This window comes from Coffea arabica, chromosome 2c (genome assembly GCF_036785885.1).
Source record: "Coffea arabica cultivar ET-39 chromosome 2c, Coffea Arabica ET-39 HiFi, whole genome shotgun sequence".
Classification (NCBI taxonomy): domain Eukaryota; kingdom Viridiplantae; phylum Streptophyta; class Magnoliopsida; order Gentianales; family Rubiaceae; genus Coffea; species Coffea arabica.
The window spans coordinates 17,345,882-17,361,195 of NC_092312.1; the positions used below are offsets into that span (position 1 = coordinate 17,345,882).

At 36.7% G+C, this 15,314-nt stretch overlaps 2 protein-coding genes across 4 annotated transcripts; both read right to left on the bottom strand.

Moving 5' to 3' along the window:
- Positions 1-103: 103 nt before the first annotated feature.
- Positions 104-6,825, bottom strand: LOC113726428 (ceramide synthase LOH2-like). Of its 3 annotated transcripts, none has more exons than XM_027250139.2 (7): positions 6,298-6,793; positions 4,562-4,588; positions 3,775-3,983; positions 2,128-2,283; positions 1,689-1,891; positions 1,437-1,583; positions 104-485 (listed from the first exon to the last, which is right to left on the bottom strand). In XM_027250139.2, the coding sequence occupies exons 1-7, from the start codon at positions 6,430-6,432 to the stop codon at positions 466-468; spliced, it is 897 nt and encodes a 298-aa protein (XP_027105940.1). In that variant the 5' UTR covers positions 6,433-6,793; the 3' UTR covers positions 104-465. The 3 variants fall into 3 exon arrangements, with proteins under 3 accessions (XP_027105940.1, XP_027105939.1, XP_027105941.1); XM_027250138.2 differs by having other exon boundaries at positions 1,437-1,615; positions 1,706-1,891; positions 6,298-6,791; XM_027250140.2 differs by lacking the exon at positions 4,562-4,588 and having other exon boundaries at positions 1,437-1,615; positions 1,706-1,891; positions 6,298-6,825.
- A 4,185-nt stretch (positions 6,826-11,010) lies between these two features.
- Positions 11,011-14,984, bottom strand: LOC113722535 (abscisic acid 8'-hydroxylase 4-like). Its single transcript, XM_027245821.2, has 9 exons — positions 14,650-14,984; positions 14,197-14,518; positions 13,838-13,987; positions 13,489-13,737; positions 13,259-13,348; positions 13,074-13,152; positions 12,764-12,870; positions 12,499-12,617; positions 11,011-11,470 (listed from the first exon to the last, which is right to left on the bottom strand). The coding sequence occupies exons 1-9, from the start codon at positions 14,850-14,852 to the stop codon at positions 11,362-11,364; spliced, it is 1,428 nt and encodes a 475-aa protein (XP_027101622.1). The 5' UTR covers positions 14,853-14,984; the 3' UTR covers positions 11,011-11,361.
- Positions 14,985-15,314: the final 330 nt, after the last annotated feature.

Below are 15,314 nucleotides of genomic sequence, written 5' to 3' on the forward strand. Positions count from 1 at the left end.
CCGTCAATGGCGTACTTAACGTGGTAAAAATTCCATCGATAACATCAAAAATTTAGGAGAGCTAATGACTTGGTTCATAAGGGAAAGGAAAATGCACAAGAGCTTCAAACTTAGCACAAAACGCTAATGATAGGCGAGGAGGAGGTAAACCGTTGCTCAGTCATTTTCAACACTAACTGTGGAAAGAAAAAACGTACAACCGGGGAAGATCCTGCTATCTATGCTTTTATACAACCAAAAATGCGGTTCTGAATCTAAACCGCGCGGCACTACATCTTTCTTTGCTGTTCTTTCTTTAATCACAAGAAAGAGTACACTCGAGTCCCTGCAAGCTGGAGAACCAACAGTCAGTGGATTTAGAGCAAGGAAACAGATGATTCTACCAACCAGATGCAGCCCTATGCTCATATGGCAGTCTGCTCAAAACGGATTCTTCATACAGCAAATTTGAGCAAATTCTTCCAGTTAGTCATCATCCTCTGAGTCTGCGTTGAGATGGATATATGTTAGCAACTCCTTCATGTATTATACATTCTAGTGGGAAAGTCACAAGGTATGTGTGGATTTTCAAAAGATTGATAAGCAAAAACTTCTGAAACGTTATAGGTCTGTATTAGTAGTAAATTGATATTGTATTAAATCAGTAATTTTAACATTATTAATGCATGATGAGGGTAGAAAATAGAAATTCAAAATGTTAAGACTACAGCAATTGTTCCCGGTAACACAATATATCAAATTGAAGCAGGTCATCACTTTATGAAGACGCAAAAGATAATCCAAATGAAATTATTAAGGCATCTTAATCACTGTGGATAAATTATCCTATACTGTAATCACAAAGGAAAAGTCAACGCCTAGGAACGGAAAAATTAAGACTGGCACTTCCCATAATTTGGAAAGTGTGGGAACTTCAATATAACCATGTACCTCCAAGTATAAGATTATTATGTGGAAAAAAAATTCAGTCATACTTCAAATCGAAATCCAACTTCAACTCTTCTGATGTATGTTTCTCATGCAGATCTTAATTATTCCATATGCTGCCAGATTTTTACCTAAAATGCCCATTGATCCACCAAGGCCTGAGAAAAGGATGCTAAAAAAACTGAGCAGCATCAAAAGACTCGCGCAAAGTGTAGGTCACTAAAGTGGTAAAGGTCGAAAAGCTAACTTTCCCTTTTTTCCTAATGTCGAAGGAAAAAGAAAAGAAAAAGGTATTAATACTTCATCCCCTAGTTTAGATTGTATTTTCTTTACTATCTTCTTAAATGATTAACCAAAAAAAAAAAACTTCTCCTGATAACTTGCATGTAAACGATCATAAACAAGTAAAAAACAGAAACACAACAAGGTGAGAGCACAAGAGTTCAGTTCCAGAAAAACATTTTCTTCCTGTCAAATAAAACATATTTGGCAATTTCAACAATACTTACCAGAACGTATATCTTCTCCAACTTTTCCCCTGTTTTTTAGCTGTCTCATGATCATTGCACATATGAGAAACCACCAGTAAATGTGGAAAACAAGCAGCGTCAATAGCATTGTGTTGAACACATAGTACAAGGAGGCATGATAAGTGTCTGATAAATTGAGGCACAAAAGTATGTAATAGCTGGGGGAATGACAATGACAAATTATTAGCAGAAAACAATCAGAATATGAGAATGAAAACTAAAACAAAATACCTGTTTGAGAAGCAAACCTTGAAGATCTTATGACCCAAAATGGAAAGTATATAAGCCTCAGTACAAGCCATGAGAGAGCAAATAACCCAAAGCATACACTAGCTCCAAATTCCTTCTCAGAATATTTAAAAACTTTAGCAGCTTCCATGAAGACATCGCTTGCATCATGCAAAGCAAGAATAATAGAGCCAATTCGGAAAAACCTACATGGATCAAAAGTTAAATATTTCAAATTAACATATCCATGGCTTAACATGATATCTATAACCACCAACTGAAGTGAAAATAATGCAAATATGATCCTTTTTTTTTACTTTGAAGTGATTAATAAAGTTCTGCAGCCTTTTCGAGTAAAGAGGATATGCTCTCTGTTGTCATGTTCAAAGGACATACTCCAAAGTGTCAGATGAAAAAAACATTGCTAGAGGCACAAATGTACCTTGTAATATATGAATAGCTAATCAAGATAACAGTGACAACATGATGGGACATCATCACCGCAAAATCTTTCCTGCGTGTTTCCCAAGTAAGTAGAGCAGAAATGCTGTAGATGTAGAAGCCACATTGACACATGTAGATGAGCTTTATAGAGGGCCTGCAATGTGAGACACAATCAAGTGATTTGAGATAGCAAGATTACGAACAAGTAAGAACCCAGGCTAAGAGCAAACAACAAGAAATTTCTTAAATCACAGAATTACTATTCCTCAGATAGAAATGAAGCATAAACCAGAGACTGTTCCCAACAAACTAGTGTTAGAAAATATTTAAGTATAAAATAAAATTATCCCAAAAAATTTAATGTCACTTCCAAGAATCAGGTTTCTGTTTCAAAGTTGCAGTGATCTGTGGTAGAGTCTCCCAGGACATTGGCAAGGTCTTGTTGGTAACCTCCCACAAGACGAGAAAAAGAAAAACCCAAACTACAACAGTAAAGCTATTCCATGAGATAAGAACAAAATATACTTGGAAATTGTGCTAGAAAACATATGTAGCCATTTGAATTTTAAACGTACCAAGTATGTTAGGATCTTCTATTAAACTTAACTTTAGAATAGCAGTTAGACCTTCTCAGCTGGTTTAATTTGAAGTAACTACATTAGAAATTGCAGCCAAGAACAAGAAGCTTCATTAAAGGAGATTAAAGTAAAACCAAAAACGTTTCTTAGTATTAGAAGGTCAATTTTAACAACATCTATTCCACACTACTTCACAGACAAGTTAGCAACATATTAACTGACAAGCATGGACCCACCTGAAATAAAAGATACTCTCTCTGTTCCATTGTTAATGTCCTGTTTCTATTTTTTTGATATCCCAAAATATTAGTTGCTTTCCAATTTTGCCATTTGAAAAACTTTTCAAATCTCAATGAGTTTGTTTGGATGATTTATTTGAGATATTTACTGTAGCACTTTTTGTGATGTGATGTGTGTGAGATAAAAAGGTGATTGGGATTTGTGAGGCAAAATTTTTTTTCCCAAATTCTCTCTATCCAAACAAACTCAATACACATTTACCAAGCAGATATTTAGAATTTAAAGGTTACATATGTAAATTGATGCAATGCCACCCAGTCTAGACACAACAATTACATGTCTCCATAAAAAGTTGGGTTCCACCAAAAAATGACTCTAATTATGGGTCTGAGAGAATATATTATACTAACAAAACATTTAATACATTTCAGTTAAAGTAAATTTACCTTTTGGACCTCATGTAAAGAGCTATAGAAAATTGTTACACCAGAAGTATGCATGCCCAACAATGAGTTAAAATTTCAGTGAGACCCTACAATATTTGTATTTATTGATCCAACAGATATAAAGCACAGCATCATTTATTTCCCCAAAAAATAGAGGAGATTTTTATCAAAAAATATACGAAAATAGAAGGTAAAAGAATCTGAGGTAGTTGAGCATAATTTAATCAGGCCAACCATGCAAGAAGAAGCAAACTTTGCTTGTGAATTAACTCTCCTGTTAACTGCTATAGCATTGAGCATAATATGTCACTTCAATTACTCTAAAAATCCAAAATCAGCCCCGCATGTTTAGTGCTTGAACAATATCAATCAATGACTTACTTGAGGTGTTGGTTTGGCCACCCTCTGAAGTACTCCTGTATATCTGTGAACCACGGCTCACCATAGATGACCAATAGGACAGACAATTCAACAGTGGCATAATATGTTAGCTTCCACAAAGACTCAGAACATTTTGCAATCTTCATCCTTCTAGCCTTGTTAATTTTCAGTGGAATAGATCCATTGCTCAATAACCATGTTGCTACCCTCTGTAGACAGAAAATTAAGAAAATGATGTATCTGGATATGCTCAATAGGTTCACAAGTTCAACCACTAGCCAAAGAAAGATAAAAGTGATTATTCTGTTGATATTGCAATGCATTCTTTATACTATTGGAACTGTTCTTGGGAGGAAAACTCTGACATCTAATTATTCAGGATGTTCTAAAATGTCAAACTAGCAAGCCAAGAGAAAGGGGAAAAACACTCTAAAACAAACAAACTCCGTGTCTGCTTGAGGGATTTATAGAAGGCTTTCATTTCTTCTATGAGACATTAAAGTGCTTATGAATGGCTCTCGCTAGGCTGAGCATAAAGACTGCAGTGAACTCTGGTCAACCCGTATAATGCTCAATCTCACGAGGAATAAAATACACTGGTACCATCTAAAATTAGCTGCTTCAGAAGGAAGGGAAACTCTCAAACAAGGCTAAAAATATATGCGGTGGACAAAGATAGCATCGTCTTTTTATATTTTGTGAATGTAATGATCATGTATTTTTCTAGTTCCTAGCAAACTAAAAACATTTTAAAACCTGGGCCAAGCAACAATAAGAAATCATTCACCTGCACAGTAATCTCCTCTCCCACTTCCTGCAATCCGTAAAAGAGGACTTAAAATGGCCAATGAAAAGAACTACAGTGCCGAATGTTCCAGCAGCAATAAATGAGATGATAAAAAGTAAAAGAAGATTCAGGTTCAACGCGTCAATGATATAACTGCTGCTGCAGACAAGGTGGAAAAAGTTTTCTTTTGTTTGTTATATGGAACTTACTTTAGAAAACTGTAATTCCATCAGAAGAGGTAAGTTTAGTTGGACTGCTTGCTGCAGTAAAATTCATAATTTGCAGCACCTACGCAATCTTTGGAAGCAACTTGACTCCAATCTTACAGCTCTTGATAGACTTAAATGTGAAAAGACAATTTCACGGTAAATGGAAAAAGTGATACCCAATTTTCCCCCGAAAGGTAGAAAACCCAAACTCCCAAGCAATACTTTTTCATCTTTACCTGTACCATTATTAAACATTGATTACTTAGAGACTCCCATTTCAGTATCTTCCAAACAAGCCAAACAATGCATCAAGCTAATCAGGACTTTCTCTTAAGAGGTCACTTAATCTACCAGACAACTACAGTAGGATACGTCTAGAGCATAAAGTTCGTGAACCATACAATAAGGCGGTGCAAAAGGGAATCAATCATATTGACAAACTAGAGATATGCAAATTTCCACAATATGCCAAGTCTTCAATAAAGGTGCTACTTTCACCCAGACAAACAAGTGCGCCATCTTGCAGGCAGATGTATGCACAAAATAAGAATTTCAAACTTCTCCAACATATATAGATTAATTTGACCTTTCTCAGTTTGAATTAGTTTGGGTTCCTTTGTTTATACCCTCTACTTTATCAGTATCTCCATGTGCTTGGTTTCTCATTTACAAAACTCTAATGCATCCGGACAACCAGATTACATTAGATTGAAAAATCACACTGTCTTTTGCTGTAAATTTTGCAAAATGCTAATTAATCAGAATTGGACAAAGCTACTCTTGGGCAGATTCTTGATTATAGCTTCATAGCCCCGTAATCGCTTCTTATTGGTTCCCTGCCCCCTATCAATATAAATGAATCCATAGACTAATTGGCTACTGAAAAATCTAAATTTTAGATGCAAAATCAAACGATAAAATCAAAGAACTGATTTTGTCACAATCCAAATCTATAATCAGGTGAAGCAATCAAACGCAAACACCCCCAAGATATACATTACGATAATGCATGTTTCCAATGTCCATGACCAAATGTATTTGCACTGTTGGAAAACTGATAGTTAAGAACAATAGGCCGAAATTCAACAACTCTTACACTACCAACCGTTGTCAATCCGTCCATCCTAATTAACTTACTGCTTCGCATCAAGTGCATCAGAAATTTCAATCAAATTATCATAAAGAAAGGAATAATTTTGCTATCCGCAGAGCGCTCGTCTTGGTTTCCTGGAAAAGGATGGAGTCGATAAGGTGCAAACGTTTAATATGGTTGAACTTTAACACTTGGAGTATCAATAGAAACAAATGGGGAGAAGTATACCCCAATTCTACCGTTTCAAGATCCAATATAAAACATTAGTGCAGAATTCAGGCTGAAGAAGTCCAATTCCAGTCAAGATGCAAGAACATCAAAAAAAATCTTCAAACAATAAACACAAATGAGACAAAAACCAATCATTGACAAATTCGCAAATTAAGATAGCGCGAGCATATTTACATACAGAACAACAAGAACGGGAAGCTTACCTGAAAGAGGTGCTTATCAAACAAAAACCTGGCGACGGCAAAACCGACTGCGAAATATACCGCCAACAGAAAATGCCAGGCGCTGGGGACGACATCGGCTTTCCACATCGAATCCAGAGCAGCAGATTGGATCATCTTCAACTTCACATCCACTCCACCCCTAGTTAATCCTCATACCTACTTTAGAAAAAAGAAATCCCTAATTATACCCGAACTTGCAATCTTTTTATAGACAAATCTACCATCGCTGCAGAGGCGGTTGGAGTGGTGTGGGCGGTGAGTTGTATTAATTGTGTATTGAAGCAATGGAAAGTAAGGGAAGGGCGCAGGGAGGAGGGAAAAAGGAGGCGGTTAAAGGTTAACAGACTTTAAGGCTGGAAGGAATGGTAATGAGCAAAGATGTGAATGAAGGAAGGAAAGGGAAGGGGGGAGGGAGATCTTGCGAGTTGCGAGGAGAGAGGCGACTGGGTTCATGCGGGTTCACTACACTACATAACTGCTAATGAGTGGGCCCTCACCCCTCTCAGTACTTTACAACTTTCTTAAATATATTATTAGCAATCTCTCATTTTTATTAATAATCACATTGTCACTATTATTTTAATTATATAATATGTTTTCATTTATTGAACTATATAATAAAATAAATGATCGAAATGTAAATCGAGTGCAAAATATATTTCCTTTACTAAAATAGATCAAAAATAGAAAAATATATTAGCATTTTATTTTGGTCTCTGCCACACAATAAATGTATCATTGGTATGGTAGAACTTGATTGTTTTAAAAAAAAAAAAAAAACTCTATTGTTTAAAATATATCGTGCTAATGTTTACATTTGTTATGTTAATACTTAATTAGTACATTGATTCAGTCGTCGCATAGATTGTTGTACATGCGAACATCATTGTTTTCCATTTTGGTTGATCCAACAAATAAAATTGAAACAAAACTTTTTAGTGAATCCAGTTTTTTTTTTTTTTTTTGGGAGCATATTTAGTTGGCATTCATAACACATTTAAATTTGGGAAAAAAGCAAAAAATTAACATAGGTCTGGTTTAATAAATATGTTGAAGTCAAACATATCATTAATGGACGTTCAAATGAATATGTGTATAACTATATCATAAAGATTAATTAAATGTTCCTAGATAAGTCAGGTCCACTAAATTTAGAGTGATATGGACACTTCGGTTGATTAAAAAAAAAATAAAATTAGGATTTGAACCTTTAGTATGAGTAGCATGTTTGGCCCGCCCCTAAAAAAAAGGATACGAGTAGATTAAATTAGATGACAAAATAGAAAGGATTGCGAGTAATAGATTTGGACGGTAGTATAACCACATCCGCTTCCCTCCAAATCAACATAAAAACATGTGTGTACGTGTACCCTGCCCCCCATCCTTTGCTGTTTCGAAACCACTGAAGAGTCGCGAATTCAATGATTTTGTCTGCTGACGTTTGTCAGCTTCTCATCTTTGATTAAGAGAAATGCCCATGGAGACATATACCTAAGTTACTCATTGGGCCTTGGTCCCGTGTACCCGGTCGGAGGTTCAAAACCTGTCTAGACAGTGCTTCGTAATATGCTTCCTTGTTCTTCAAAAATTTAGAAAGTACAGTAGTGTACTTGTTTAGATTGAAAATATAACGTAAGAAGATAGTGTAATTAATGTTCATCTTCTAGGAGCATATAGGGTACAAATTGATAATATAATGTAAGAGGATAGCGTAGTTAATGTTCATCTTCTGAGACGATACATGGTGCCAACATTTTCTTCAATTTTATCGTAGGATTGAGTTGGACGGTAAAATAGAAGAAATTGAGTTGGCAGTGATAAAGAGGTTTGATGTCTAAACAAAAACATATTGTCCCTTGAAAATATGATTGGGTTGATCAGCACTTAGGTTCTCTGAAGATTGGGCTCGAAAGCTTTTTGAGAGGCGGATTGTACCGCACATAATGGACTTTCCATCTGAGGCTTTGTGACAACAACAAATCCACTTCACATGGCTAGGCCCATTGATGCAATACGCCCACACACACTCTCACGCAGAAACAGAAAGAAAGTGAATTCCTTGTTAGCTTTCGGGTCCAATTCTGTTACCTGCACGTTCATATACCGCAATTTTCACTTCTAGTGCTCGATTCAAACTGCGCTCAAAGGAGTTCCTTGACATGCCTTCAAGCACATAGCTCGCCATTTCATCATTTCCACTGTTGTCGTACCAGTCTTCCATTAGAGTATTTTGAATTGGTTTTCACTACTTAGCAAAAGGCTTTTACCAAAATAATGAGAATGAGAAAAAAATAAATTTTTTTTTTGGGTTTCTAAATCTAAAAATGACTGTGGATACATTATAGCTAGAATAATCTCTTTTACCCTACTGAAGTGCTTCAAACCTTATTCGTAGGATTGTTGCTCTTGCTGTCTTTATGCCTGTTTGCTTCCCTAGGTTCCATAGGTTGGTGACACAGATTACTGTTGTTAGGCAGAAAATAAGATGAGATCGAGTTCTTCCCAGTTCCATCATATACACACAAGCTACGAAAGAGAGGGGCAGAAAACATGGCGATTGCTGAGCTTGTGAGCAACTATAGTCAGGTGTTCAGATCATCAAGGGTTTATAGCACCCCATGTTTTTGACGCGCATCCCCTGAAGTTTGGAGGTGTGATGGAGAACTTGTACGAATGAGAAAATATCGTCAATGACCTTGGCATATTATCTCGGTCTTCAATGTATTACTCTTGCAAAGAAAGTAGTGACTTTGACAGCTACGGAAAAGCAAATGTTTTGGCAATGGAAGGAAATAATGACGCTAACGGATTAAAAGTTGGTTGAGAAGAGATGTCTGTCATAGAAGTCAGAAGAAAAGGTTTAAATGCATCAAATGGAAGTCTCTGTAATATTGATCAGGATGGTTCAGCCCAAACTGACCTGCAGGTGAAGTGTGAGATTTCTGACTTTGATTGTTCATGAAATTATACACCAATAGGGGCTGGAGTATTTCCTTTAATCACTTCCACTACGAACCACGCCTTGTTATCATCGCAGATGTTAGTTTTCACCATAAATTGGGCATGAAATTCGACTTCACAGTTGACATATCTGTGCCATGCATTGTCGCATCAGTTATTTATTATTGCGCATTACCGACCTTAAATGACGCTACAATTATTTGAAACTGGTTGTTATGGGCCTATTTATTGCCCTTGGGAGATTTTTATTTTTCCAAAATCTGTATTGCAGAATTGCTTTAGAACAATGAATCCTGATGAATTCACTTCACAGGTAGAGGGAGGGGTATATTGGTCGAAGTATATAGTTCATCGATTCAGCTGGCATGGATTTCTTTTTGATGGTGGAATCTGGAAACCTTTTTAAACGGAGAATCTATATATGTTTTATAATTTTCAATAGTTAATCTTGCTACGAAGGGCTGGTGTTGGTTTTGCTGTTCGGAAGAACAATTGGTGTAATGATGATCAATCCATTTTAAATGGAGCATCTAAGTCAAAATTTTAACCTTGCAAAACAAGCTGATCTTGGTGGCCTAAAGAATGTATCTGTTACTCTGCGATCTTTACCGACTAAACAAGCAGCAGCATAAAACTTATATGAGTTCTGGATGATGCCAAAATCCTTGAATTCTAGCTGTAGATAACTAATTCCAGAACTCCTATCTTCATATATATGTTTGTTCCCGCAATTAAAGTTTGCAAGATTAAAAAATCTCAGAAAAAGTTGTATATTTAGTTGAGGTTACATGCTCTGGAAGCTATTTATTTCATATTTGTAGTTTGCCCGCCATTGTTGACAAACTTCGTACTTTCCTGGTGGGATTTTCCTTCCGAACCCCACCTCCTCTTTCCCTGTCCTTTCTATTCTTTTGCGTTTTGGCGCCTGCCATTTATATATTAGGTGGAGGCTGGCCAATAATTGAGTTGGGAGGAAGGACGAGATTTTCTCCATGCATGAGACATAACATTGGTGCCACCGGCCAAACTATACTAGCTTCAGAATAGAAAATTGGGATTATATTTATAGAATGGCATGTGTGCCTGCTCTCCATTTGAATGCCCTGCAGTTGAGGGCAGTCTCTTCCTTTCGCAGCCAGTAAGGTGAACATGTGGATCATCTTTGCGCCGCTGATGCAAGAAACCAAGCCGTCTTCTTCTTGGCTCCAACAGTTTAGCAGCAGCATTCATTGAGAATTTGATTTGTTGGTCCCTGCTCAGCATGGTTTAAAGTCGCGGTCGCGGCCTGGACCGTTCCACATCGGTCTCGGCATATTGGTCGCGGTCTCGGCGAGACGCGAATTTTTGAAATATTTAATATTCTAAAAATTATAAAAAATATGATAAACAAAAATAATTAAAAAATTTGTAAAAATAATAAAAATTCGAGTTGATTCGGGATGACTCGGTGAGACTCGGCTGTTTCAACCCTTCACGGTAACGTCTCGACGAGTCACGTATCTCGGTATCATTTTGTCGCGATCTCGTCTCGGACTACGCTGAAACGGGGACGACTCGGCCGAGTCGTCTCGGTCTCGGTCTCGGACGAGTCTTTGAACCAGTGGTTTGTTTGAAGACTTGGCGCGTTTACCATCTTCTGCTACATTGGCGGCACTGCTTTAAGCATTATCGACTTTTTAACATTTATTCATTTTGGTTTGAGTATGGTGACTTGAACCCAACATATTGATATTATGCCAAGAAGATAATGATACTGCATCTTTGAGATTAATTGAATAGGGAGAATGTTCCCCTTTAGTACTCTCACTTTTGGTTGTTACATTTGTGCAAACATAATGATATTGCAACTTGTTTAGCAGAACCGGACAAAAGAAGCCAATACCACCCTGACCTCCAAGGTAAAAAATTTCAGGGTGGTTATTTGCTGGAAAAGTTGAGCCATATTTTCAGGCCATCTTTTTTCTTTTGTTGGGGTGGCCGGGGGGGGGGGGGGGGTTGTGTGCGTGTGTGGATAATTTGATTTTTCTTTTTCTTTTTCTTCGCTAAATAATTTGTAAAGAAACTCCATCTGTAAATGCAGTCCTACTGATTGGTCGTGGGCTCTTTGTAGAATTTAGCAGGGAGTCCATTCAGAGGAACTGGAAATGGACTATACTGTACTTTGCCGCCCTTGGATCCCACTAGTTCCCATCTGCGAAGGACAATGATAAAATTAAAATTAAGAGCTAAATCCCAAAATATAACATTAAAAAGATTAACAAAAGGGTGCCGTATTAATTAATATCTACTACTATTTCATATTGATTGATAGCATAGATGAGCATATTTTTGGTACTGGGATCGCAACCTTGGTGAAGCAAATTGTAGAACCACGAAAAGATGAGTCTAGAGCCTAGACTCGCAAAATGGGAAAAAAAAAACCCATTACTTTTTTCAAGTTTGTAAATTCAAATACCTTAGAAATTAGTACCATAAATATTATCAAAAAAAAAGAAATTAGTTCCACAATTTAAATGAAAACAAAAATTGATCCGTATATCTTTTTTTTTTTTTTTGTTTAAGGGTATGTTTGATAACATAAAAAAGTGCTGAATCTGAATTTTTTCAGACATTCAGATGTTTTGAGTGTTTGATAAATGAAAATCTATTTGCTGAACTTGTTAAGTAGTGCTGAACTTGTGTGTATTTTTTTCAGCACAAGAATCTTAACTGAATGTTTAATTTTGATAAGAATCAATAGAATTACTTCAACTACCTTATCTTATCTACCAAATCTACACTTGTTTATTAATTATGTTCAAAATTCTTATATAATTAAACAACCTAATATTCTATATCTAATGATTTTTTATTTCTCTTTTCTCCCTTTTGAATGACTTTTACTTCTTCTCCATACTCCTCATATAATATAATTCATCTTTTATATTAATTTGATTTAAAAATAAATATTGTCATTTTCATACGTAACATTTTTACCTAATTAAATCATAGGTTCGATATCTTTTTTGGATGAAAAGATATAAGGGCAAAATTGTGAAATTTAACTTATTAAGCATTCAGTTATAAATATTTATCAAACAGTATAAATAGATTTAAAATTAAAATTCAGATATTTATATATTTTTTTTCCGTGTTTAAAATTTAACAAATTATAATTATTTCAGTATTCAGATTATATTTTATTAAAGGGAACCTAAGTGTACGAGGTCGCCATCGTACCTATACTTGGTCACCACATGGTGGATCAAAATCAACATCTCCAGTTTGGCGAGGTCATTTCCGGGACAGGCGTGGGCTCCACTGCCAAATGGCATGAAGGTGTTGGGCTTAGGGGCCACCTGAATCAAAGGCCACCACAAATACAATAAACAAAGTACTGTAGAAGAACAATAATAATAATCTCAAAAAAACGAGAACCATCAGTAAAATTTGGTACTTATTAGAAAGAAGAAACAAAAGTAGTGATATCTCCAAAATCGGATACCTCAAATCTTGCAGGATCAAAACTTTTGGGGTCCACGAAATGGTCGGGATTGTGATGAATATTTCTGAATAGCGGCATCACCTTCCACCCTTTTGGTATAAGAAATCCTGTTTCAATATGAATCATGCGCGAGTTAAGATTTACTATACGTACATCAATATACATGAAAAATTGAAAATACTAGTACTATAACATGATCATTGAGACGAGGAAATAAATCGAGAAGTTTGTATATAACTATATATATATATATATATATATATATATATATATAATCACATGGTAAAAAGGTCCGAGTTTGGAACCTCACCATCATATTCTACGTCAGTCACAGCTTCCCTGAAGGTGAATGATATGATGCTAGCCATCCTTAAGCTTTCTAATATTACCTGCCATTCCAATTAGGAGGGTGAATTTTGCTTATCTGAGGATCAGTCCATTAATCTTTCTCTCGAATTGTCACCATGGAGGATAAAGTAATGGAGTAGTAATTACCTTGTGTGTCAGCGGCATATTTCTCGTTTGAGCCCATGTCAAGGGTTGCTCTCCTTCTTGATTTAAGGTCCAGACAGCCCTTTGCTCTATCTGCAGCAAGATTTTGGACGAAAAATGAGACCACTGGTATAAAAATAATTGGTCCGCAGCTTTACTGTTTTATTTTACCACTAGAGTACTTCTTTTCTTGCCTCGAAGAGAAGATCCAAAATGGTCAAGCATTAATTCACCTTGACAGCTTCTAAAAGTTTCTGGTTATCGTGGAGGTACTTGAGAATCCAGGTTAGGACACTAGCGGTTGTGTCTTGAGCAGCAAACAGCACTCCTATGATGTTGTCAGCGATTTGATCCTCTGTCAAAGTTTGCCCTCTCTCATCTTTGAAGTTGAGCAGGTACCCCAGCAGATCTTTATCCAATAGCTTTTTCTGCTTCCTCTCACTGATTATTTCCCTTATGATCTGATTCAACCTTTCCCTTGCCTTGCCATAATTCACCGTGAAAAAGACAAGACGAGTCAGCAAGAAAGCTCCTTTCCAATTAATGCAGCAACCTGATCTCGAAGAGCTTATCACCACTTACCAATAGAGATTTATGATACGCTGTTCCTGGCAAGTTTGTGGGAAAAGAATTGTACCCTTTATCTACAATGGAATAGTTCTCCTTTAGTGCGTTCTTATACTTGATTTCTAGGTGACCGAAGATAGCAAGGATGCCGACCTCAAAAGATAACTGCGCAAGTTAGATCCACGAAATCGTCATGTCATGTGCGAGGAAAATAATGAAACATATGACAAATTGGAGGTCCCGGAAACCTTAAGGTTAGAAGGACCCATCAAGGAAAAACAAATTTCTAAGAGACCCCGTATGAAAATAGTCAAATACTAGCTATACTACAATGAACAAGACAACAAAGTCGTCAGGGCACTCTCCAAAAATACCTTCTTCATCTCATGGAATGTGTTGGTGATCAGACCGGACTCCCAAGTTTGCATGCAAGAAATGATTATAGCTTCAATATCGGGAACCAGCTTTCGAAGGGCCTCTGGAGATAACGAGTTATGAACCAGCTTCTTCAAGTGAGTGTGGTAGTTTCCTTCGTGGAAAAACAATGCCCAGGGGCCGATCATCGTCTCTTTACTCCTGGGATAAGTTGGTTTGAACAAGTGAGAATGAGTAACCAACACGAACCGAGAGGCTTCAGGGCTAGCCAACATGATACAAGGGCAGCCAAGTATCTTGGTCTTGAACATATCTCCATATCTGTGCGTAAGAACAAGAAAATCATCAGCTCGTGATCTCTGCAGTTTCTGGCAGCGGGACATAAATTTAAAGGAGGATGTGAAAATCAACTAGTGTTAATAGCTAGCTGAGTCATGAGTTGTCATGCAAACCTTTTTTGCTTCTGAGCAAAGAAAACATTCGGATCTTGGGAGTACAATTGAAGAGTCTCTCCTATGTAAGGCCATCCCATAGAGCCAGGAGGCAACTTTGCTCTTCCTTTGTTTGTTCTCTCCTTGTTCTTCGATAGGCAATAATAAAGAGCAGTAGAGAAAAGGATGAGGATGTATATAATCGTAGAAACAATATTATCCATACGAGTTCTTTCTCCCTTCCTCTCCCTTCTGTTCCTCTCCCGTTCTCCAAGCTGCAGTATTCTATGACCAAGCTTTGTTAATTGTGTTTTTCTATCGGAGCTTTAGGGGGTAGATAATGGATATACTGAGCAACGAAGGTAGTTGCCAAATGATAGCCTAGTCAATGAGAAGGATAGCGAAGGTTTATGGTTTATATAGAAATTGAGGGGCAAGGAGCAGGGGGAAAAGGACGGAGATGGATCTGAATTTAAATAAAGGGGCTTTGCCAAATTTGGGTGAAAAGTCCTCCTAGCTGTTAATATGGCACTGTTGCATTCACAAATAACCCAATGATAAAGAAAGTTTTGGACCACTTTTAAGTTTTACCCTGAGATAAACATGAGCTAACTTCGGAGTTCGGATAGAAAATTTGAGGATGAAAAGCGATCGAGAAAGGAAAGCATATTTCTACCTTGTTTTTG

Coding starts and splice junctions, on each gene's coding strand:
- LOC113722535 (XM_027245821.2), bottom strand. CDS start 14,852: ATGGATAATATTGTTTCTACGATTATATACATCCTCATCCTTTTCTCT. Junction 12,618..12,763: donor TTGATCCTGCAAGATTTGAG/GTATCCGATTTT, acceptor CCTTTGATTCAG/GTGGCCCCTAAGCCCAACAC. Junction 11,471..12,498: donor CATGTGGTGACCAAGTATAG/GTACGATGGCGA, acceptor TGTCCTTCGCAG/ATGGGAACTAGTGGGATCCA.
- LOC113726428 (XM_027250138.2), bottom strand. CDS start 6,432: ATGATCCAATCTGCTGCTCTGGATTCGATGTGGAAAGCCGATGTCGTC. Junction 3,984..4,561: donor GAGAGGAGATTACTGTGCAG/GTGAATGATTTC, acceptor TTCTGTCTACAG/AGGGTAGCAACATGGTTATT. Junction 1,616..1,705: donor TGGGTCATAAGATCTTCAAG/GTTTGCTTCTCA, acceptor TCATTCCCCCAG/CTATTACATACTTTTGTGCC.